The sequence below is a fragment of the Microtus oregoni genome, unplaced genomic scaffold, assembly GCF_018167655.1.
Source record: "Microtus oregoni isolate MIOR12 unplaced genomic scaffold, Mior012 000015F_ref0000493, whole genome shotgun sequence".
Classification (NCBI taxonomy): Eukaryota; Metazoa; Chordata; class Mammalia; order Rodentia; family Cricetidae; genus Microtus; species Microtus oregoni.
Window position 1 is genome coordinate 15,506,457 of NW_024543074.1, and position 25,074 is coordinate 15,531,530.

The following is a 25,074-nucleotide window of genomic DNA, read 5'->3' on the forward strand; positions in this document are numbered from 1 at the left end:
TAATAGAGACCTGTAGTCTGAGCTGCCACCTTGGGCCATGTTGTTATCTGAGGACCATGGTGCCATGGGGGCCATGCTAATCTTAGTGGCCCACACTGCCACCTGAGGCCATAGAGACATCCTGGCCCCAGCTGCTGCAGATGTCCATGTCTGGGTCCTTTGTCCTACCACAACTAGTGTCTGTTGATGTCACTGGCCCATGATGCCACTAAAGGCCACACCATGTTGGTGTCTGTGTTGGGCTGTCACCTGGGCCAAGTCTTTTTGAGTGGTCAGTGCTGTCAGCTGGCTTCATGTGATTTATTTGGGAGTTGGGTGTCAGGCCCCAAAAAGAGCCCCACGGAGTCCAAAGAATCAAAGAGTAAAACACAAACAAACAAACAAACAAACAACGGCATATGTGTGCACCCAGTTCATCTGCCCTGTCAGGAATTCTCGTCATGGTCAACCCGTCTTTTGATGACCTCCATCAAAAGTTTCAGCAGGTACCACTTCACAAATGAATATGTACAACGAGGACATTGCTCCCTTTATGAAGAAACCCCAACCTTCCAAATGAATATGTAATACTCCCATGTAATCTCAATGCTGTAACACTTTTACAGGTGTTAATTTATAGCACAAACAACATGACAACAGGAATGGAAAACATACAACACATCAACCAGTAAAGAACAATATCGACTTATACTATCAAGACTTCAAAAGGGAACAATATTACAAAGATGTTACTGGAGCTCATGCTATAGCCCCATAGAGAGTACGTGCATGGCCTAATGCCTGACACCTGTTGACCTTTTGAAGCCTTACATCAACAGATATATTGCTTTTCTTTAATACACAATGAACAATTGTATTCCTTTTCTCGTGACTTTGACTTTTTTGGAGACCTCCATATTTACTACCTGCTGCTGTAAGCCATCTCCATTTATTTTATGCATATCCTGAGCCTTGCCTCTGTGATTTAGAATGTGTGGAAAGTCCTCCTTGGGTTGTCACATACAAATCACAGATTTAACAGCAATAGCACACACAGCTGAGCAGCAACACTCTGACCAAATGTTGCCTTACACTGCCTTCTTCATCATTGTCTTCACTAACTTCTCTAGGAAGAGTGTCTTCCATGATTTGAGTCCCCATGCATTTCCTCAGCAAGATAAATGACTATGCAGATTGGACACGTTTTTGTGTTTTGATTATTTATGTATGTCTTTATTTATTTATTTTGAGTCATGGTCTCTTTTTATATCCCTGGCTATCCAGGACTTCTCTATGAATATTAAAAGGATGGGCCATTCTCCAAACTCTAAAATGAAAGTCACAGACCCCATCCCCAGTTGAGGGACGCATTCTAAAGCACTGTTTTATTGTTGTGTTCTTTATCAGCCAATCCCTTTCCTAGAATTTGGTTTCTACTTTGTGAAGTTATTAAAGGATACAATTTCCATTTTTTTACAGAATCAGATGTAACCGCCCAGCGGGTCAGTTAGTCTAGGGTTGTAACCTGCCTGGCAGGTCAGTTATTCCAGGCTCCCGAAGAGGCGCTATCTTAAAAGACATGGGTGGGAAAGAGGAACGAGGCCAAGCAAGATCTGTTGTCAAGGTCTCCGTTTATTAGCGTAATGGTTGTGGCTTATATAGCCCTTGGATGAGGAATTTGGCTTGGGATGGGGGCAGGGGGCAGGGGCATGGGATCTTGCTGGGGCAGCAATGGTCACGAGTCGACACTTGGTCACGAGGTCATGAGTCTTTGGTCAGGAGGTCACGAGTCCACACACCTAGTGTTCTCTGTGCAAGCAGAATCGTTCCTTTTGTGATTCCAACCACAAACAGTTCTCTAGATAGTTGGAATGTGGGACAGGTTCTGCTAACAGATAGCTCTCAAGATAGTTGGGTGTGGGGTGGGCTCTGCCAACAAACAGTTCCCAATATAGTTGGGGTGTGGGGCTCTCTGCAAACATCCCCAGGACAATGGTCCCTGCAATACTTTTAGGGGGAAATGGCTCCTGACAATCAGAGAATATTTTCACCTCATATTATGAGATATCATTGCACCATAGTCCACTTTCCATGTCAAGCAGTCTCAAACACGATTTAGGACAATCCTCGAAAAGTAAAACATCTATTTCTATGTGTTTAAAAATTCAGAGGTAAACTGATCACTACAGTTTTACATCGGTACACTGTCCCTAATACTTCAATAAGGGCCTTCTCTAAGTCCCTTACTCTCTTGGTTGTCAGATAATATTCTCTGGGGTAACTTATTCTCGAGCTTGAATCATATAGAGACACTGCCCTATGACCCAAGTACGTTATCTTTATCGCAACACCTATTTTCCCAGTGTAACCGCCAAGATTTACCAGCTTCTGCTTTAAAGTTAGTGCAGTTTGTTTATAATCGTTCTTTAACTTAGTGCCCAGGTCCCTCAGAACGGAGCTGTCGCCTTCCAGTTCCCCCTCTCCCCGGACAAAGCTGTGCAGCGTCAGGAGACTGCCCTGGGAAATATGAAGCACATCCAACATGACTTCCTGCTTCTTCTGTAAGCCCAGACTTAAAGCCAAGCTCTCAGAGATGATCAGCGTCCCTTGACGAAGTGAGCCCAGCTCTGTACGAAGTAATTGCTCAAATCGTTTATGTTCTGAGCACAGCTCCATGCGGAGGTCTTCTGGAGAGCATGTCACCTCTCTAGACAGCACTAGAAAAATAAATAAACATACCAAATTAAAAATAAAAATGCCCAGAATGTCCTATGTGAGCCATTGTGAGTCCCCCTCTTCATATCACCAGTAGGTGAACACACAAGACACCAAAGAATAATTCAAGAGCAGAAGGGGCAGGTGCAAGGCAGACTTATAGACTCAGGTTCTGACAAGAGAGAATCATGAAAACAGATATACACTCACATTCCCGCCTTTTCTATTACATGGTGCATCAGGACCCTGCTCTGGGCAACTCCATTATTGAGAAGAGTCAGGGGAGCAAAGGACAGACCTAGTGCTGAAGACAGGAAAGTCAGGCATCAGGAAACACCAAAGAGGTGATGAGACAGGAGGAAAGCAAGGAGACACAGGACGGCTCCACAGAGCAAAGGAGAGAGCAGGCACATTCCCAGAGTTCCACGGATGGGGAAAGAATGCATCAGAGGAGAACACAAGGTAGCCAGGCTTCCCTGGTGAGCTTGGAAAATTCTGAGAAGACATTAAAGGTAATTTTAAATTTCCCATATGCCATGCTGTTTATCAACTAGTACAACATGTGTTAAAAGTCTCAGCTGAACTGTGTTTTCCTCAGAGAAAATGGGGTTAGATAGCGAGGTTAGATTTTGAGGTCAAATTCAATTTGCAAAACTAAGTTTTGGTGATAGTGAAGTTCTCTACACTACAGAAAACATAACAGCAAAAAGCGCACTAAGAGTAATTGAATGTATTAATAATAAAGCGGGTCTGTTTCATTTTGTGCTTTTTAAAATTGAGAGAAGGATTCATTTAGACCATGCTGGTCACAACCCACTCTGTGGAGCTTGGGCCACAAGTGCACCACCGTGAGCAGGTCATGATTCTATGTAACACTAGAGATAGAAACCAGGATTTCCTGGATGCTAGGCAACCACCCTATCACCTATGAAATGTCCCCAAATGTGGCTTCTTTTAAGAGCTATTCAATCCTGAAGGAATGAAGGGTGCTAAAGCAGTGAGCTTCGGAAGAAGCTGAGGACGCCCGCATTTTCAGAGACTGCAGAATTTCTGGTGTGAGTTTCAAGTGAGGCCTTTCATTCCAAGTGAGATGAACGCCAGAATGTTTCTCTCCTTCAGAAAACGTTCTGAGACAAAGGAGGAACTTCTAAGAAAAGGGTGAACGGAATAAAAGAGTTAAACAAAGACTAAGGAGAAGATTAGATGGCGGGGTTCTGATGTTCTGAAAAGGAGCACAGGTTACCACAGGTCCGAAAGCAATGGAGACACCACATGCTGGGCTAGCACACTGAAATTCCCAAACAAAGAGACATTCCCTTTTCATTGCTTGGTTTTCTAATGCATTTGTCGCTGTTAGTGAAGGATGAGGGACACAGAAAGTTGACCCTGAGAAATGGGATCAGTGCAGTGGGAGCCTGGGGTGGGTTCCAGAAGCCTTCACAGTAGGAGGGATTTGGACAAAGAAGCTAGATATAGTCTGGAAGAGGCAGGGAGAACTCGATAGGCAACTCTGGGGCAGAAATTCAGGAAGTACACAGGACAGGGTCCCTGAGAGGCTCTGCTGATCAGCTTTCTGATGGAAACGGACGTGACAGTGTGGCTAGGACTGGAGACCACTTTCAGGATTCCACTGTAAATTGTAGGGCTACAAATTGGCCCTGGCCTGTTTCTTGGCAGGAATCTCATCTTAACTCCCTGAGAGAGTTGACAAGACCCTTCAAGGGCATTATGAGGCTGGACCCCTTCCTTTTCCTGCTTCAGTCCTGACCACTGGAGAAGCAGGCCATGTCACACTTGGTCATTGTGAAGGAAATAGCTCATAGTCTTACTAAGAGCAGCTAACATACTTTCCATAAGGAATCTAAGTGGGCAGAAGGAAACAGGAGGTTGTGAGCTCTGGATAGTATCTAGAAGAGAACAGTAAATGAGTTATTGATACCTGAGGAGTTTGATTTGCCCAAGATCGAGAAAGCAATCTTCCAACCCCCCTAAGCCAAATGTAAAATGATTGTTAATCTCCCTTCCTCAACCTCGTGTTGTGTCCATCTGGAGCTTGACCCATTCCTCTGAGGTAAATCTCTTCACACAGCTGTCTTCCACGCGCCAGGACTCGGGCTCTTCAGCGAACACAGCACAGCAGAATCTCTCCACTCTGAGTGCACACACATATGAGCTCACATCTCCTGGTCTGTGGACTGGGATGAATTTGCATGTGTACTTTATCTTCTCTTGTTTCTCACAGAAGTGACCAAGAGGCAGCTCTCGGATGCACTTCTCTATTTCACTCTCTAGATTCTCAAGATTGCTCTTCTCTCCTTCAATACCAACCATTTGCTGGTTTCCTCCATTTAAATCAATGAACAAATATCCCCCATCAGTGTTTGCGAATGCAGACACAGTTTTAGGGAGAATCTCTAAAATCTTTTCTTTAGGGGTCATTTTAACTTCTGTATGTTTGGATTTAGTAAAACAGGATGTCTCCTCCAGGGTCAACTCTTCTCTGTTAAAAAATGTGTGTAGACTTCCGTGCTGTAACTCATCAGAGTCACATGATCCAGGCAAGCTCTGTCTTGAACGTGATCTCCCTTCAGAGTCCTTCTTGGCTTTGAGGAACTGCACTGCATCAGGACCTTTCAGTTCATATGAAGTTGACAAATTTCTCACATACAAATTGGTTTTCAAGGTGAGGACATGCTGACCAGAGATATTCGGGATCCATGGTTTCACAAAAATTAAAAAGTACCCTTTGTTCTGCACGCAGTCTAGGTATTTCTGAGGAAATGGAAGAAGTTCACGAAAAGAATTTTCCAAATCCAGTCCTACTCCATCTCTTTTGAAGCTATAATTTGAATTCTTAATGTGAGCCTTGACCACGCCCCCTCCAGAATTCAGCAGAGTGCACACAGCCTGTGAGATGCTGTGGGCCTCTCTCCTTCTCAGCTGTGGATCTTTCATTGTCTTCCTATTCTCCTCTCCCAGTGTGATTTCTCCTACAGACAGAACCAGTTCGGCATAGTCCGTCTCCTGGTCAACGCTGATGCTCATTTTCGGAGCGCTTGCTCTCTTTCCCGGATGAAATCCTTTCCTGTAAAACAGACGGAGCCATTAGAGCCGGAGCCAACCAGTGAGAGCCGGCTCTGCTTTACAGAGCACAGCACAGCCGCCTGAGCTGCTCTGGGTGCATCAGTGTGAAGGTCGGACCCGATGTTTTGTTTAGGGACTATTGGACCATTTTGAACAGACTACAGTAACTTGTATGCTTAGTAAAATTTCAAATTTGTTATCATGATTGTATATAATTTTTAAAAAGTGTTTAAAATTAAGAAACTCCATTGTCCTGGGCAGTGGTGTTACATTCCTTTATCCCCAGCATTTGGAAGGCAGAGGCAGGAGGATTTCTGAATTCGAGGCCAGCTTGGTTTACAAAGTCAGTTTCAGGACACCAGGGACACCCAATCCCCTCAACCTGTCATGCCTAACTCCCCACCTTTTTTTTTTTTTTTAAGTGAAAGGTGGGAATGTTGTAAAAGTAAATTGCTGGCCTGGCCTGTCACCTGGGTACCCTATCCCTTTAAGAGGCAAGCCCCACCCACTCCCATTCTCCCCTTTCTGCTGAGAGGAGTGTATCTCTGGCCCCTCCTCCCCTGCCCTTCTTCTGGAGAGGCATCTTCTGCCTCTCTCCCTTCCCCTCTTCTCCCCTTCTTTCTTCTCTTTATCTCTCTCTTCTTCTCCCCCCACCCCCAGTAAATAAACTCTATATCCAAGTTCTCTCTGCATGTACCTGTCTCACACCCACCACAGTCTCCCGTCCACCATGGAACCTGTAGGGGTGGTGCCTACATGAATGGCAACAGTTGGTGGTCCAAAAGAAAAAGCCTGTGTAAACTTTCAGAGGAGCTAAGTGCTAGCATGGAACCCTGGCCATTCAGTTTGAGACCACAGCTTTGAAAACTGACTATGGTTTACACCCACTACTTTCAGGCACACATCTGGGACACAGTCCTTAAAAACCAAGGCAGAGCTCACCAAATTCCATGACAGAAGCAAAGTTCACTGAAGTTCTGGAACCCTGGGTCTAATTTACCAACTTTCCTTCTTTTTTTTTTTAAATATTTATTTTTTTTATGTATACAATAGTCTATCTGTATGTATAGATAGGCCAGAAAAGGGCACCAGACCTCATTACAGATGGTTGTGAGCCACCATGTGGTTGCTGGGAATTGAACTCAGAACCTTTGGAAGAGCAGGCAATACTCTTAACCACTGAGCCTCTCTCCAGCCCCCAACTTTCCTTCTTAAATTATAGCGTTGAGTTTGGAGTTATTTTCTCAGGGTGTCCAATCAGCTATTTTTGGTGGAAAAAAGGATGATATTCAGATATCCTTCTTCTGCCATAATTGCAGGTTGGTAGGAAAGCAGAGAAAGAGTGGCCAGGAGAGGAAGGACCTGCTTTCTGTGGAACAGAAGCAAACACCCCAAGACTAGACCACACTTTCTCTTTCACTTCTGGGTTGGCACTGTGCATTTCCCGTCGAAAAGCAAAGTTCCCATCTTCTAAATTACAAAGTTCCATAGGGGCTGATTTCTTTCCGGCTCTAGAGTGCAGCTCCTCCCCTCTGGTCTCTAAGAGGATAGGGAACCCTCAAGAGATTCTGGAGAGTCACACAAGTCTGCCATACATAGCCCTCATGACCTCCGTCTTCTTGCCTCACTAGCCAGCCTCAGAACAAGCATAATGGGTTCTCTCCCAGCAATTTAAAGCCCTCCCTCCATCACAAAGAGAGGAAAGCATTTGCTCTCACTCTGAAGATGGACACTATAAAATAATGCTAATACTAGCTCAGAATCGAGTATAATAAAGGGTTATTTATTTAGGGGTAGACTCACAGATCACAGTCCTCTCCACAAACGAGAACAGGAACCGAATGCAGCAGCCGGGACTGAGTGAGCAAGTGAGCTCTTTACAAGGGCATTTATGGTATGAGAGGCCACACCCAAGCAGGCTGGTAGCTTGAAGGCTGCTGACAGAAAGAGTTCCTACAGTACTTTCCCCTTTTGTTTAAATAAAATGGTTTTAAGCCTAAGCCAAAACTATATACAATAAGAACAAACATCAGGTATAAAAATTAGAATTACAACCAGCATAAACAATATCAAGCAAGAAACATATGCTAAATGTTTCAAAATTATTCTATCCTAAGGAGTCTAAGTCTTGTATTAAAAATGGCTTGGCTAAGTCATAAGAGAAAAGTAGTTATGGCTATCTAGTCTTCAACCCTATCGAAGACCTGAGAAGGGAGAAAATATTACTTGAGTGCAATCAAGCACCTTCTGAAATGTGCAATAAATGACAGAGACAACTGGCTACCTGGGCAATCACCCAAAGTCTCATTTGCAATGGTGGAGCAACCAACTTTGGCTAAGGCCTAGAGTAATTGACAGACCATTTTTAGAGGCAAGAAAATTTTCATGACTATCTTACCATGTCTTGGCAATGTTTGATATGTCTTACCATGTTTGACAGTCTTTGTTCTTGTATCCTGTTTGTCCTGTCCGGTCACCATGCATTTTGTCAGTGGTAGAGGCATGGACAGTTCCTTGTTCAAAGGCCAGTTTTGCCAAGTGGAGAAAGAAAACAAGCTCCAAGTGGAGTGTCTTTGGTGCTCAACACTCTCTTGGGGATAGATTGGTGCTGCCAGGAGCAATTGCATCTCATATCAACAGAACCCTAAGTTATTTAAATGCTATATCCTACAGTTCTTTAAAATGGTTGAAGATTACCTATCTATGTGGAATACAATCTCTACATACCTAAAGAACCTGATTAGTCTAACTATAAGTATGACAAACACAAATGACTATTGACCTATAATTCTTAATTCCTATGTAACTTAAAGACTAAGACTTCATATTAGATTATTATACAATCTTTAGACAATTGTGCAGAAAATGAGGACAATGACCTCAAAATGGAAACAATGTATAAGTATCTTGATTAGAGGTAGAAATGTATAGTGCAATATGATAAATATATCCTAAAATTTTATTAGTATATGAAATGTCTTAAACAGAGGTAGAAACATACATGCATACAAGATGACAAAATATCTTTGCATAGGTATACAAATATTGCAAACAGAAATAGAAGCATATTCAATATAATTGGAATTTGTATCAATATACAAGAATCTATACCAGGACTCGCCGATGGCGGGCTTGGTGGCAACATGTCTGTGGCGTTCGCAGCCCCAAAGCAGCGGGACAAGGGGGAGATCATGCCCGCCACCATCCAGAAGATGCTGGATGAAAATAACTCTCTTATTCAGTGTAAAATGGACTATCAGATTAAAGGGAAGGCGTCAGAGTGTTCTTAGTATCAGTAGATCTTGCATACAACCTGGTATACCTTGCTACAATAGCAGACTCTAATCAAAATATGCAGTCTCTCCTGCCAGCACTGCCCACACAGAATATGTCTATGGGTCCTGCAGAGATGATTTGATTATTGGTTCTTTTGATGACCAATTTCTTGAGTTCTTTGTATATATTGGAGATCAGACCTCTGTCTGATGTGGGGTTAGTAAAGATCTTTTCCCATTCTGTAGGCTGTCATTTTGTCTTGTTGACCATGTCCTTTGCTTACAGAAGCTTTTCAGTTTCAGGAGGTCCCATTTATTAATTGTTTCTCTCAATGTCTGTGCTGCTGGGGTTATATTTAGGAAGTGGTCTCCTGTGCCAATGTGTTCAAGTTTACTTCCCACTTTCTCTTCTATAAGGTTCAATGTGGCTGGCTTTATGTTGAAGTCTTTGATCCATTTGGACTTGAGTTTTGTGCATGGTGATAGATGTGGGTCTATTTTCATTCTTCTACATGTTGATCCAGTTATGCCATCACCATTTGTCAAATATGCTTTCTTATTTCCATTTGATATTTTTTGCTTCTCTGTCAAAAATCAGGTGTTCAAGGTATATGGATTAATATCTGGGTCTTTGATATTAATTATATCTGTTATTATTATTAACTAATATCTGTTCCATTCATCCTCCTGTCTATTTTTTATGCCAAATGCCAGGCTGTTTTCCATATTGTAGCTCTGTAATAGTGCCTCTAAAATTTTAAACACATAGAATTAGATACTTTACTTTTGTGGAATGTCTTAAATGATGTTCGAGACTGGCCTGACATGGAAAGTGAACTATGGTGCAAAGATATTTCACAGTATACAGGTGATAGTGTTCTCTGATTCTATAAAAATATGGAAAATGCATCTTTGAATAACCTCACAGAGTAGTGACCAAATTCTGGGAAAGAGATTGTCTGATAAAGAATGCAACAATAAACCAGTGCTTTAAAAATGCCTCCCTGGGTCGGGGATGAGGCCTGTGCCTTTAATTTCAGAGTTTGGAGGATGGCACATCATCTTAATATACATAGAGAATTTCAGGACAGCCAGGGCTTTGAAGAGAGATCATGCAGCAACACAAATAGGTAAATAATAAAGAACCAAAAGCCTGTCCCAATCTGTATAGCCATCCTTCTTGCTGAGGAAATGCATGGGGACTCTAATCATGGAAGACACTCTCCCTAGAGAAGTTAGTGAAGACAATAATGATGGATGTAGTAGAAAGCAACATTTGGTCACAGTGTTGCTGCTCAGCTGTGTGTGCTATTGCTGTTAAATCTGTGATTGTATGTGACAACCCAGGAAGGACTTTCCACATCCCAAATCACAGAGGCAAGGCATGGGATATGTCAGGAGCCATTTTCCCAAAGAGTATAGTGGGGAACATTGTCCTGGGGATGTTTTCAGAGAGCCCCACACCCCAACTGTATTGAGAACTGTTTGTTGGCAGAGCCCACCCCACACCCAACTATCTTGAGAGCTATCTGTTAGCAGAACCTGCCCCACATTCCAACTATCTAGAGAACTGTTTGTGGTTGGAATCACAAAAGGAACGATTCCGCGTGCATAGAGAACACTAGGTGTGTCTCATGACCTCGTGACCTACTCGTGACCAAGTGTCCACTAGTGACCATTGCTGCCCGGCAAGATCCCATGTCCCTGCCCCCTGCCCCAATCCCAAGCCAAATTCCTCATCCAAGGGCTATATAAGCTGCTGCCATTACGCTAATAAACGGAGGCTTTGACAACAAATCTTGCTTGGCTTCGTTCCTCTTTCCCGTCCATGTCTTCAGATAGTGCCTCTTCGGGAGCCTGGAATAACTGACCTGCCAGGCAGGTTACAACCCTAGACTAACTGACCCGCTGGGTGGTTACAGGGATATACATAAAATAAATGGAGACAGCACATAGTAGCATATAGTAATATATGGCAGGTTTCCAAAAAGGTCCAAGACCCATAATACCCATAGGAAAGGAATACATTTGTTCATTGTGTCTTAAAGAAAAACAATGGATCTGTTGATGTAAGACTTCAAAAGGTCGGGGGCTGGAGAGAGGGCTCAGTGGTTAAGAGCACTGACTGCTCTTCCAGAGGACCTGGGTTCAATTCCCAGCACCCACATGGCAGCTCACAGCTGTCTGAAAATGAAGTTCCATGAGATCTGACACCTTCACACCAATGCACATAAAATAAAGTTAAATAAATCATTAAAAAAATAAAAATTAAAAAAAAGACTTCAAAAGGTCAACAGGTGTCAGAATTAGGACATGCTAGTACTCCCTATGGGACTATAGCATGTGCCTCAGTTTCTCTTTGTGTCATTGTTCCCTTTTGAAGTCTTGATAGTATGGTTTTAGAAGTCAATATTGCTCTTTACTGGTTGATGTGTTGTATGTTTTACATTCCTGTTGTCGTGTTGTTTGTGCTATAAATTAACACCTGTAAAAGTGTTACAGCATTGAGATTACATGGGAGTATTACGCATTAATTTGGAAGGTTGGTGTTTCCTTCATAAAGGAAGTGATGTCCTCATTGTACATTTTCATTTGTGAAGGATAAAATTTCTCAACATTTGGACCCTAGGGGTGCAGTGGTAACCTGTTGTGACTTTTGATGGAGAAGAAACTCATCAAAAAATAGGTTGACCACCTTGAGAACTCCTATGACAGAGCTATGGGTTGGGTGCTCACATATTATATAGTTGTGTTTCTTTGTTTGTCTTTACTCTTTGACCCTTCGGACTCCATAGGGCTCTTTGTGGGGGGGGGGGCTCCACCCAGTCCTAAATAAATAACACAGAGTTTTATTCTTTCTTACAAATGCCCAGACTTAACTTGGCTTATTTCTTGCCAATTTTTAACTTATTCCATCTATCTTTTGCTTCGGAGATCTTTTCTTTTTCTATTTTTGTATTATCTTTCTTTGCCTCTTACTCTGTGGTGTTGGTATACCTGGGTGACTGGCACCCGGAGTCTCCCCCTTCTCTTTCTCTTGCTCCTAGATCTTCTCTCAGAGATTTCCCCTCCTGGTTATTCTCCCTGCCTGCCAGCCTCCCTCCCATCCTCTCTCCTGCCTGGCTATTGGCCTTTCAGCTCATTGCTCTACAATCCGGTGTCTTACATAGGCAAAGCAACATAGTTCCACAGAGTTAAACAAATACAACATCTTTGCATCATTAAAAAATGTTCCACAGCATAAACAAATGTAACACGCCTTTAGCTATTATTCCAGAATACACAAATGCCAGTCATCCTAAGCCATGTTTTCTGTTTTCATCTATTTCTTAATTTAATTTATTTTTAAAATCCACTTCATTTGTCATCTAATTTTTTTTTTTAGATCTGTGTCTTTCTGAATACAGTTCTTTTGTGTGCATCTTTCCTTGATACATCTTTCTTTGAGGGCACTTCATTGGTATATCTAGGGATCTATATTTACCAAAATTTGGATGCCAGGAAAATGTTCTCCCATTTTTATGTTTCTTAAATAAGCCATCATTTCAAAACATCACCAATGCCTTTTTAATAATTTATGTTTTTTCCAGAATAATATTTCTAACCCGATGTTTTAGATGTTTTGATTACTTGGGGCTGCGGTTCTCAGAATTGTGGCTGAGCTATTGAAGACCAAGGAATTAAGAGGACATGCTAGCACAACAGCCTGAGCACTGACTGCCCTTGAGACAGCCTGTTCAAGTAACTGGTCTAGATGACACCCTTCCACTCAGCCACCACCCACAAACTGCCATGGGTCTAACGTGCATTAAAGACATTGGAGATGGAGGCTAAACCAAGGGTCAGTTCATTAGAGTAGATCACGAGACAACATGGTTGACCCTGGAAACTGATGTACAGTAGTCAAGGTTGTGGGAACTTACGGGAGGTTCATTAGGAGAGAATCAGCTATCTATTTAATGACAGCCTCTTTGAGAGAATGGATGGGAGCTGGTTAATCTAGGAAACCAGGAAGCAGGAAACCGCGTAGAGGAGGCTGTCATGGTGTGGGGAGGAGAGGTGGACTGGGAAAGGGCAGTGGAGTAGCAGTGCTGACATGCTTGACTGAAGGGTCAGGATGTCAGGCAAATTAGAAAACCATCAACAAATGAATGAAGTGTGGGGGACGGTGAGATGGCCCAGTGGGCGAAGGTTTCTGCTATGTCGCCTGAGGACCTGAGCTCCAATCCCAGGGATCAGTGCTGGAAAGAGAAGACTGACTCCTGTAAGCTGTTGTCTGATCCCCACATGGGCTGTGGTGCATGGTCACCCACCCCACATCTACACACAAATACATTTATGCACTGTTAATTTTTAAAGGGTCCAATGTCTGAAGTGATGTCTTAGCAGTTAAAAGCACTGGCTTCTCTTTCAGAGAAACTGAGTTCTAGTCCCAGCACCCACATGGTAGCTCACAACCAACCATCAGTAACTCCAGTTCCAGGGGTTCCATTGCACTCTCTGTCTGAGAGAGCCTGAGGCCTGGGTGTGGTCATCTGCATTCATGCAGCAAACACTCATACACATAGTATTAAAATAAGTAAACAATTTTTTGTGTTATTAAGGATTTTTTATTAAAAGAAATCTTTTTTTATTTTTATTCTAAAATACAATTAGTTTCCCTGATTACAACCTATAATCAGTGTCACCTAAAATATAGAAAGGTCTCTACAGAACAACCACTCCAGGTCTCTCTCCCGTTTCTCTCTCTCTCTCTCTCTCTGCATATCTAGGGCAATTGTACTCAGAAAAAGCAGAGCCGAATTTGTCAAATTACTGCCTACATTTAGAGACTCTCATGGAAATAAGGGAGAGTCAGAAACCAGAGTAATAACTTAAAATTAAAAGCATTCAACCGCGAAACCATCTTGTGCACTATTCCGAGCAGTCTTAGGTGTTGGTCTTTCTGCAGATCCCAGCTCTGGACAATGGCAGGCACCCTTGGGAACCAATGGCTCCGTTCACTTGCCATAAGGTTGGTCATGGTGCATTTCCGGTGATTAAGCCAACAGGACAATCATGACCCAGAGGTGAAGCAAAGCCATATAGGTAATTACAAACTCTCGTGCAATGGGGCATCTTCGGAGAAAAATTCCCAGGCGGATACTAAACTGGTACCTTTGCGTACCTTTCCATACATTCCTGCCAGATTAGTTTCTGTGTCATTAAAAAGAACAGGATCATTTTGTAGGCGTGTCCCTTCACCACTGACAATTCCAGACACGTTAATGGAGGATCCGCTGCTGGGCCCGGGGAAGGCAGAGTGCACCTGCAGCTCCAGGCGCTCTAGCTGGAAGGCTAAGGAGCTCTCTTCAGTGCTGAGGCGTCTATGGTCGGCTTCTGGATGAGTGTCTCTGTCAGCTGATGGAGTCATCTTTCTAGCTCTGACGGACTGCTATTGCTTAAAGTTTTGTTGGTAAGGTTCTTGCTTTGTGCGTGCGTGTCTGCGTGCGCGCACAGGCTGCTGGGAGGCCGCCCTTCCCTCTCGGCCCCCCAGTTTCCGGGCGTGCTTCGGGCCGCCAAACGGGAGAGGGAGATGCAAGATGGAGGCAGCAGCGAACTCCGGCTCGGGCCTCTGTCCGATGGCCCGACTTGGCAGGCAAGCCCCCGCCTGGCTTGCATCTGGATGTAGTGAAAAGAGACAAGCTAATTGAGAAACTGATTATTGATGAGAAGTATTACTTATTTGGGAGAAACCCTGATTTGTCTGACTTCACCATCGATCACCAGTCTCACTCTGGAGTCCACGGGGCACATGACGAGAATTTTCTTGGTAGATCTCAATAGCACTCGTGGCACTTTCTTGGGTCACATTCGGGTGGAACCTCACAAGCCTCAAGAGATTCCCATTGATTCCGCAGTCTCATTCGACACATCCACAAGGCATACACTCTGCGAGAGAAGCCTCAGACATTTCCATCAGCTGTTAAGGGAGACGAGAAGATGGGTGGAGGGGATGATGAACTCAAGGGCTTGCGGGAATTCCCAGAAAAGGAGACTGAGCTTGATAACCTGACAGAGTTCAACACTGCCCACAGCAAACGGATTTCAGCTCTCACTACTGAGGAGGGAAATCTGGACATTCAGAGACCAAAGAGGAAGAGGAAGAACTCACAGGTGACTTTCAGTGAGGACGATGAAATTATCAACTCAGAAGATGTGGATCCCTCTGTCGGAGGCTTCCAGAACATGGTGCAGACTGCAGTGGTTCCAGTCAAGAAGAAACGGATGGAGGGCTCTGGCTCTGTCTTCCTGAAGGAGACAGGAAGCAGGCGCATACAGAACTTTGCCTTCAGTGGAGGACTGGGGGGGGGGGGGGACTTGCCCCCCACACATAGTGAAACAGGCTCCCAACCGCATGGCATCCATGGGACAGCACTCAGCGGTGGCTTGCCCATGCCATGCCCGAACCTTGCCCCTGATATGGACTTGACTCCTGTTGTGCCGTCGGCAATGACCATAAACCCCACACCAAACCCTGCAGTCTATAGCCCTGAAGCTGTCAATGAACCCAGGAAGAAGAAATACGCAAAGGAGGCTTGGCCAGGCAAGAAGCCCACAGCTTCCTTATTGATTTGATATTTTTGGCTATGGAGTGAGTGGGATGGGTGGAGGCTGGCAAAGGGGCTAATGAACTCGGGAGGAAACTTTCTGTGTGTGCAGTATCGTCTTTCAGAAAGTCTCCTGGGCCCCTAATATTGAGACTAGGGGTGGGGCTAAAGTACCAGCTAGAGACCTGAGTTAGAACCCCTAAGTGTGGAGAAAGGCTCCCCAGGCCCTAAGCAGACTGCCCTGGTTCGTTCGTTCTCTCTCTCTCCCTCCCTCCCTCCCTCCCTCCCTCCCTCCCTCTCTCTCTCTCTCTCTCTCTCTCTCTCTCTCTCTCTCTCTCTCTCTCTCTGCCTCCATTGCCTAAGGCTGTTTTCATGTGAAGTCACACACATTCAGGAGGAATCCAGAGCTATAGAATCTTGTGCTGCCCTCTTGTGGCATCAACTTTTGTGTGTGCCACGAGGCAGTTTCTTAAAAATATGACCAGTTAGGGTGGCTCACGTTGAACAGAAAAAGACTCTACTTTGCAAGGACCAGGTTCGTATCAGGAGGACATTGCCAAGCTGTCGGTTTGGAGGCTCCCCCTACCCCCATATACCCCCACCACCACCCAGTAGCGCTGTCTGGTTATTCAGAGCTCCAGGCTAGACCAGGCTAACAGGAGACAAGGTAGGAACCATTGTATGAGCTTTGTACAGATTTGTACATCTGTGTAACAGGGCCTTTTCTGCTCCAAGTGTAGCTTTTTACCTGTAACCTTTATTACATTGTAAATGAATGGTAAGCTGGTTCCTTAGTTTTTGAATTTCTTCCTCTCGGTCTTTAATTCTGCGTTGTATGGTGTTCTTTGTTCTATGCAGATCTTCTTCCACCTAATGGAATCCCTGTTTCATCCGGTCCAGCTCGGTCTCCAACTCTTGTTTAGAGGCTTTCTGCCTAGCTATCTGGTCTTGTAGATCTTCACTTGCTGGGTCTCCTCCTTTTGCATCTCCTTCTCACGTCCAAGTTCTAGCTCCATGCTGCCAGCAGTACTGCTATCCAGGCCTTCAAAACTGGAGCCTTCCTTTAAACTGGTTATCAATTTTTCTTTAGTCTGCAGTATTTGCGTAGCTTTCTGCTTGTAGTCAACTAATTCCTGCCTAGAAGACTCCAAGCCCGACCTATGTAGCCTGACTTGCTGCTGGAGCTCATCAACCTTCTTCTTCTCCTCAGAGGACTTTCTTCCTGCCAGAGTAACGGCTTCTGCCAAATTCTGACGTTCTGCTTCCATTTTATTAAGGCATGCAGTGAATTCACTCTGCATCTGGTTGTAGCTCTCCTGCTTTCTTCAGAGTGGCATCGGCTTCATGCAGCCTCTCCTGAAGAGTTTGCAGAGCGTGGTTCTGTAGGCTACTGCCTTCATTGTGATCCTCCATTATTGGTGGCTTTTCACTCTGCAAGGTTTCCAGTGCTACCCTGCGGGAACTCAGCACCTGCCAGCCTTCTGCAGCAGCACCTTGAGCACAGCCAGCTGGAGTCCTTTGCAGCCACTGCTTCAGTAAGGTCATCAACTTGGGCTCCTAGTTCCCGAGATATTTGATCACTTTTTGAATGGTCAACATTACATTTTTCAACTCTTGCCCTTATCTTATTTAATTCTTCTTGAGTTTCTTTGGATCAATGAAATAGCGAGGCCATTTCCTGGTTTAAAGGCTGGACTTCATTCCTGAGCAACTGATTCTCCAGGTGGAGATGAGACAATTCATGCAATCTGTTCCCATCGGTAGGTGCCGGGCTGTGTTCCTTGCTTTCCTTCGAGGATCCCTGGTGGCCTGCAGGCACAGAATCAGAACTGTTCCCTTCAGGACTTTGGCTCCCAGGATTCTCTTCAGTGGCCTTGGTGGTGGTTACACTTGTGTCCACAGAACCGACGCTTGAGGACTGAGAGCTTAGAAAGACGGGCACTTTGCCCTTCTCTTTCTTAATCTCCACTCTCCCCGTCGGCTCCTTCTGGGAACTGTTAAGAAAATCAAACAGCAGCTCCTCATCAGGCTCTGACATTTTCCTTCGAACAAACTGTGATGAAGGCCTAGGGACAGATGCATGTTCAGTGGGATGGGAGGCCTCTCCGGATGGCCTGGATCCTTCTTTCACATTTGCTGTGACAGCTGTGACGGTGGCTTTTTGATGCTGGATGTTCTCAGCAGCTGGGGAAATATCGTCAGCTTTAGGTCCAGTCTGGTATGTTGAATCTGTGTTTTGCTGGCAAAGTTCCGGATAGTCAGTATTTTTGCTATAAAAGATGTTACTGGTGTGGGGGCCAGCCATGATAAGCTATGTATGAACAGGTCACCCAAAGGAAGTTCTTTATTTCCAACCATTATCACCTGCCAGAGTAGTCGGCCCTCGATAAATTTTATAAGAGGCCCGAGTCTCAGTAGTTTACCCTGAAGCAATGCCTGGCTGCAAGAGGAACCACAAGCTGAGTTACCTGTCTCTTACCCAAGAACAGATCATTCAAAGGAAATGCCTGGCATTCCAAGCATGTAGATGGATCACCTGCCAGTGTTCTTTTACCAGGACACCCTAGACAAATGTCAGCCAGTCAGGTGTCTTAAAACCTCAGAAACCCCTCACCCCCACCTTTACTACTATAAAACACTGTTTTAATTGAGCTCAGGGTGCTCTATTTATTCCAATACACTGGACATGCAGAGAGACTGAGCTTGCAAACTTGATTAAAATAAAGGCTCTTTGCTTTTACATATGGTACTCGGTTTCCTTGTTGGCTTTTGCGGGGACTTCGTGGATTTGGGCATAACAGCTGGTATTTTCCTTTCTGAGAGCTGTTGCAGCTCCTTGATCAACTCATTTTAAAAGATCTTCTGCCCTTCCAGCAAGAACAGCAAACCAAGACATATGGTAGCAGGATAATCCTACTGAGGACCTCGAGTGACACCGCCATGGCCTTATTGCCTACCCAGGCCGCCAGAGAAGCAGGCTGCTCCTGGACCTGTTAAAAAAGGGTATAATCTAAATTTGACTTGATTTTAAATTTATATCTCCAGTCCTGCAATATTGTTTCTTTAAAAAAAATCAATCTATCAAACAAACAAACAAAAAACATCCATTTTCAGTTGATTATAAGGAACACCTCTAAATAACTGGTACATAATGTATAAAATCTTCTTAAATCTGTTTTCCTAAAAGAAATCAGGGGTTAATTATTGTTGTTAGATGCCTAAGTCTAACACAAATGATAAAATTAACTTTTGAGTTGCCTGCAATGCTCTATACTTACAATGAAAGCAAACAAATAGCAGTAAGCACACTGATAGAATATTCATGTATTGATCGTGCGTTTGTTGGAAGAGCACTTCCAATCAGGAGACAGGAGGCTGGTGAAGCAAGCTGAGCTGGGGAGACAATGGAAGCAGACCCTGGTGTCTTCAGTCTCTGGTTGGCTGGTGCTGCCCTGGCCTCACCTGAGGCTTTCCTATTGCAAAACCTGACACACCAGCACCCACCTCTCTTTCCCCCTCAGACTACAGGGCTGTGTACTGTCTAATCAGTGTGGCTAAAGGGAAGGCAGCTAAAGGGAAAGAGATAAATGGGAAAAGGGGAGAAAAAAAAATGAAAGAGCAAACATCACAGGCAAGGACCCTGGAAGAAATGATCAGAGGCCAAAAAGGAGCTCAAGAGGGAAGAGAGGATGGAAGGGCTTTTCCTACACATGGAGAAGGTACAAGTAGAGAGGTCATGACTAGATCATTAAGTTTGTGAAATTACAAGATGGTGACTTCTTCCTCATCCTCCTGACCTAAGACAAAAGCCTGGCAGCTTCAAAAAAGGTCTGATGGGCTTTTCCTCCTGACAGTAGGACCCCACCACCACCTATGGACCAATCCAACAAGACCAAAGCCAGACCAGAATGTGTTTTTCCCAGACTTATGGATCTATCAGCTGCACTGTCTTCGTTCAATCTGGACAGTCATAAAATGGGGGTGGAAGACCTTAAGAGCCCCCAGACATCAAGGAGAGACAGAACCTCAGCTTCCTGAGGCCCCCTCTGCTCTGCTCAGGGTCTTTCCTGTCTGTCTGTCTTGCTCTGTATTGTGATTCCTCTCCCCTAATAAAAGCCTTCGACAGGCTGACTCTGTTGCTGAGGTCTGCTGTGTCTGAGATCTCACCCCACCACCCTCCCTGCTGTGCTCCATAGTTTTCCTGCCTTTAGTTCTTTAACTGGCAGAGAAACAGAATCCCAGAAGGCCCCTCACCTGCAATACAAGTAGAGGTGCTCAGGGTGAACTGGCCCGGGGGAGAGGGGTTTGTGCCCCAGGTAGGAGACAAAAGCAGTTGAGATTCCAGAAATAAGAATGTATAAATAAGAAATATAAAGCCTAGGAGATTGAGAGCAGACTGTCAGCAGCTCTCTAAGCAGCTTAAGGATTAACTGTTAACAGTGGATTACTGTGCTTTACATCCCATAGCTCTATATACAAGGCCGAAGCATCTCTCTGCAAACTGAGAGCCTAACACCCCCACCCCCAAACCCCCATCCATCTTTGATTAACAAGGGATATGAGCTGAGTTAACTTTTAGGAGATAGATACATGTAACTGCCCAGCAGGTCAGTTAGTCTAGGGTTGTAACCCGCCTGGCAGGTCAGTTATTCCAGGGTCCTAAAGAGGCACTATCTGAAAAGACATGGGCTGAAAAGAGGAATGAGGCCAAGCAAGATCTGTTGTCAAAGCCTCCGTTTATTAGCATAATGGCAGCAGCTTATATAGTCCTTGGATGATGAATTTGGCTTGGGATGGGGGCAGGGGACAGGGGCATGGGATCTTGCTGGGGCCGCAATGGTCACTAGTGGACACTTGGTCACGAGTAGGTCACGAGGTCACGAGTCGGTCACAAGGTCACGAGTCATTGGTCACGAGGTCATGAGTCATCATCAGTCAGGAGATCATGAGTCGACACACCTAGTTCTCTATGCAAGCAGAATCGTTCCTTTTGTGATTCCAACCACAAACAGTTCTCTAGATAGTTGGAATGTGGGGCAGGTTCTGCTAACAGATAGTTCTCAAGATAGTTGGGTGTGGGGTGGGCTCTCCCAACAAACAGTTCTCAATACAGTTGGGGTGTGGGGCTCTCCACAAACATCCCCAGGACAATGGTCCCTGCTATACTCTTTGGGAAAATGGCTCCTGACAGATACACATGACCTCTGCATTGCACATTATCCCTGCTATGTGAAACTGGCAGCATCAAAGGGGGAGAGCACAGGGCTTCAGTAAACACTACCTGGAAGTACCAAGGAAGACAATAGACTAAGTACAAACACTAGTTTAACTGAAAAGTGAAGACTGTAAAGTAAGGCAATCTGTATCTGAGTTTTACCTTGAGATTGTAAAAATTCCTTTGTTCAGACCTAGTGCTTGATGCCCCTACTATAAAAAGGTAGATTCAGAACAGCCTTTGGCACAGCCTTACAAAATCCATCTCTGGCATGGTCTCAGCTGGCTGATAAACTTTTTGTGCCCCATGGAGGTTTTTATTTTAATTTTAATTTTTTTTCCTGGAATCAAGTTTGCTTCTGGATTATTAGACTTTGGTGGTCTTTCTCCATCTTTGCGCACCTGTGTGGACCCAACATTTACAATCTCAGAGACTTGCCACCGTGTCAGAGCGCTGAAGATCACACACAGGTTATTGTGAGGAGCTCACGTCCTTGCTACGTGGCATCTTCTGAGTGGGGAGAAGACAAGAGGTCACAAATTCTTGTTTGAGTTCACTGGGGATTACTAACTGAGTTCAATCAGTACAAATGATCTTGCTCTAAACTGCAAAGAGAAACTCTTCAAACTGATATCAGAAGGGGACCTCTTTAGGTGGAAGGAACTGACCAGTGGGAGAAGAAAAACATACCAGGCGTCCGTGCAAGCAAGAGGAAGGAAAACAGAAAATAACCATGAGAGCTGTGCTATGTCCTGATCCTGGGATGTGTGTGATCTTCACCACATCCTTCCTGCATCCCCTCCTGTACTTAGTAACCCTTCCTGCAGGCTGTTGGGTAAGAAAAGGAGGCCACCATGCGGTTTAGTAGTCTGACAAAATGCTCACGTGAGTTCTTGCTATATCACTTGAGTGGTTCTCCATTCCTCCAAAGCCAGGCTACATTTAAAATCAAACTTTAAAGTTAAAAGAAGCAAAATTCATATAAAAAGACTTGTTTAACTGTAGACTTCTCTCCAATGAGGTTAGCCAAGATATTCAGCATAGTGGAAACCTGCTTTAATTCTTTATTTTCCTCTTTCCCTTTTTTCTTTCCTTCTGTCCTTCCATTCCCTCCCTTCCTCCCTTCCTGTGTTTTGTTGTTCTGTGGCTGAGTCCTCTTCCTTGCCTATGGCTTTTAAGGCCTTCGTGAAGTAAAGTGCTAACCCACCACCCTCTTTCCATATTGAACTTTATTGTAGACAGTAGAAAGTGATAATGTATAGTGTTACATTATGTTCACTGGAAAAACTCATCAAGAGATCAGTTTGCTTTGGGTAAATCTACATGTATTTGCAACATAATTGTGGAAACTCCAAGAAATGATTAGCAATCCAGGAGATGTAAACCTAGCCTTAAATGTTTTTTAAAAACTTAAAAAGCTGAAAATGTGCAGCTTTGGGAAATGAGTCAGCAGGTGCACCTGTGGACCTGTGCACCCGGACACAAGTTTGGGTTTGCTGGATCAAGCAAGGTTCAACGCCTCAGGCACCATCTCCTACTGAGGACTGAGCAGCTCAGGAGCACAGCAGTGATGGAAAACACTAGAAGACAGCAGGATGTATGGGGCATCGCTTCAGTGAATCCAGGAGTAAGGCAAATAAGGCAGAACTCAAAGCTCTGTGATATGACTCTCTTCCTGAAGTTGGTGGTGGAGAGAGACCTACATCCGGGTCCTGAGGGCCCCTCCCCGGCCCCTCCCTCCCTCCCTCCCTCCCTTTCCAGCCTCTGCTCTCCTACTGCTCCCTCAGTCTCTTCTCTCTGGACCTCTGCTATAGCTGTCTCTGCTCTCCTCTGCCCCTCACCTCTGCTTTAGCTGTCTCTGCCCTGCCCCCTCACTTCTTACACACTGGGTCAAGGTCCCCAGGTGCCGGCAGAGAGGGGGAGGGAGGAGAAGGGGGAAGGCGGAAGGCAGAAGAGAAAGGGAGGAAATGTTTTCTTCAGTGCACAGATTCCTTTTAGCAAAGCAGCTGCGACACTTTCTGTGTCTGCGCTGATACCTTAAAGACAGCAATCTTTTTTTTCTTTTATTGAGTCTTCGTGGATTTCTCGTCACGCAGTCTGATCCCACTTATCTCTTCATTCTATTGCATCCTCCCTCTGCTGTTGCAACTTCCGCCCAAACCAAACCAAATGTAAAACATAAACCGAACTGTTACGAAAAAAAATCCTAAGATTTTTGTGCTCCGCCCGCACACAAAAATCCAATTAAAACAGATTAAACCAACTTAAAACGCCCATGTTTTATTAAGTGCAGCGCTCTCGGATGGCCAAGAGCAAGGCAGAGGTGACAGAAAAGTGAGAAGCACATGCAAGACTGGGACCGCTGGGAGCTTAAATACCCTGTGGGAGTGGTCCTGACCCTCCCCCGGGGAGAAGTCAGGACCTGGAATGCTGGCATTTGGAGTCCAGGCCAGGGGGCTGGGATGGATGCCAGGGGTTGGGGTTATGCTCCAACTTAACACAAAATAACCAACGAGAGAGAGAGAGAGAGAGAGAGAGAGAGAGAGAGAGAGAGAGAGAGAGACTGAGACTCTTGTAATGGAAGCTGTAGTGTGGCCCGTTGGGTCCCACAGTTTACCCATTACTCCATTCGTCTTTACATTTAAGAGTTCATTACCATGAATCTGGCTCAGGGCCTCTGGCTTGTGCTACCCCAATGGTAAAGGACTCTCACTGGGCCTCCTCTTGGATATCCTGTTACTACCCTGTGTCATGGAGATACTGCTGTGTTGATCTGTAGGCTCATTCCTTCACATGCTCCAACACTTCCTAGATGAGGGGGATGTGAAGAGTCCAGTAATAGAATATAGAAACAAAGGGTCCAGGAATATAGACATATAAAGTTGGAAGCCCAAACACATTTTAGAAGGTTTTCCTATAATAATATAATTCCTATATAATAAAATAATTTCCTATAATAAAATAATTCCTATATAATAAAAACAATAAAGATGGCAGCCACTGTTAACCTTTAGCAAACACTTCCTCTTTTAAGGGCAGACATCCTGGCAGCCACTGTGCACAGAGGTAAACTTTAACAATTGTCTCCTGCCTCCCAGCTTCCCAGCTAGGCAGGTACTGAGGACAAAGTTTAGCTTCTACCTCATGCCTCTATGGGACCCTCTGCTGTGTTCCCTTAATTTTTAACACTCCCCTATGCGACTCTACTCTCTGCCTTGCATTCTTTCAGGGACAGTGAAAAGCAGCTGTGACAGCCATAGGCTTTCGCAACCATCCCAAGCTAACATTCTAATGTCCTTTAACCAAAAGTTGTAAAACTTAATAGGTAATGTGACTTTAAGCCTGACCTCAAGGCTGTAAAAGTTCTTTGATCCACACCTGGTGCTTGATTTTACCTTAAGAGGAGGCCAAAACCAGCCCCCATTGCCACAGTTCCAGAAGCCTGATCTCTGGCTGTAGTCACAGCTATAGCTGACAAGCTTTCTATGTCCCATGGTGATTTTTTTTTTTTCTGTTTCTGGGATGAAGCTTGCATGTGGTTTAATGGAATTTGGAGATTGGTCCCGCCACCATTGTGTGATCCCAGGCCCAACAGATGTTGGGCTGGGTCAACTCATATCCCTGGATATGGGCCTGGGTGGTAGCTGGGTGGGCCAGCCTGTCAGCTTTCCAGTATGGTCTCTAGTGTCTTGGCAGGCTCACTCAGCCTGCAGCAGGGGTGGAGCCAGCTCACCTTTTCCCAGGACCTCGGACCTGGGTCACCCACACTCACACCATCAGCAACAGCCCTACTGTTTCTCCCAGGAGAGAAGCAGGCTTCAGTATCCTGGTTGCTATAGGGACATATGAGGTGGGGGCAGAGTCAGCTCTCCTACTCTCATGCCCTCAGTGCCAACTAGCCTGGATCCCGCCCCCACAACAGGGTTGGCTCTAGTGTGCCATCCAGACAGGCTGCAGGGCCCAGTCTCCTGTGTGCTGTAGCTGGTGAGGGGCAGGGCTAGCTCTCTCACCCTAGACTCTGGACAGCTGTGTGGCCTTTGGTGGCATCATGGGCCTGTGACATTAACACAGACCCTGGCTATGGTAGGACCACGAACCCAGACATGGTCTTCATCAGGACATTCTGTATTCTTCAGTTTGCTGCCGTCCTAATCTGAAGTCTTTCACGCCCTGAACTTTGGAGTTGAATTTCTTTTTGCTGACTTTGGAACTGAAC

General features: G+C 44.9%; 1 protein-coding gene and 2 pseudogenes across 1 annotated transcript; 1 reads left to right on the top strand and 2 right to left on the bottom strand.

Annotated features, from left to right (window-relative positions):
• Nucleotides 1–1,598: 1,598 nt before the first annotated feature.
• LOC121456783 (schlafen family member 12-like) lies at nucleotides 1,599–7,619 on the bottom strand. The gene is made up of 3 exons (XM_041665233.1): nucleotides 7,582–7,619; nucleotides 4,725–5,779; nucleotides 1,599–2,696 (listed from the first exon to the last, which is right to left on the bottom strand). The coding sequence occupies exons 2-3, from the start codon at nucleotides 5,737–5,739 to the stop codon at nucleotides 2,137–2,139; spliced, it is 1,575 nt and encodes a 524-aa protein (XP_041521167.1). The 5' UTR covers nucleotides 5,740–5,779; nucleotides 7,582–7,619; the 3' UTR covers nucleotides 1,599–2,136.
• A 6,434-nt stretch (nucleotides 7,620–14,053) lies between these two features.
• LOC121456958 lies at nucleotides 14,054–18,539 on the bottom strand (annotated as a pseudogene).
• LOC121456960 lies at nucleotides 14,636–15,671 on the top strand (annotated as a pseudogene).
• Nucleotides 18,540–25,074: the final 6,535 nt, after the last annotated feature.

Bases quoted from the DNA above. Each gene is read 5' to 3' on its own strand.
- LOC121456783 (XM_041665233.1), bottom strand. From the start codon at position 5,739: ATGAGCATCAGCGTTGACCAGGAGACGGACTATGCCGAACTGGTTCTG. The intron at 2,697-4,724 runs GTTGAGGAAGGG...TTATTTTTCTAG, and splicing joins CCAGATGGACACAACACGAG to TGCTGTCTAGAGAGGTGACA.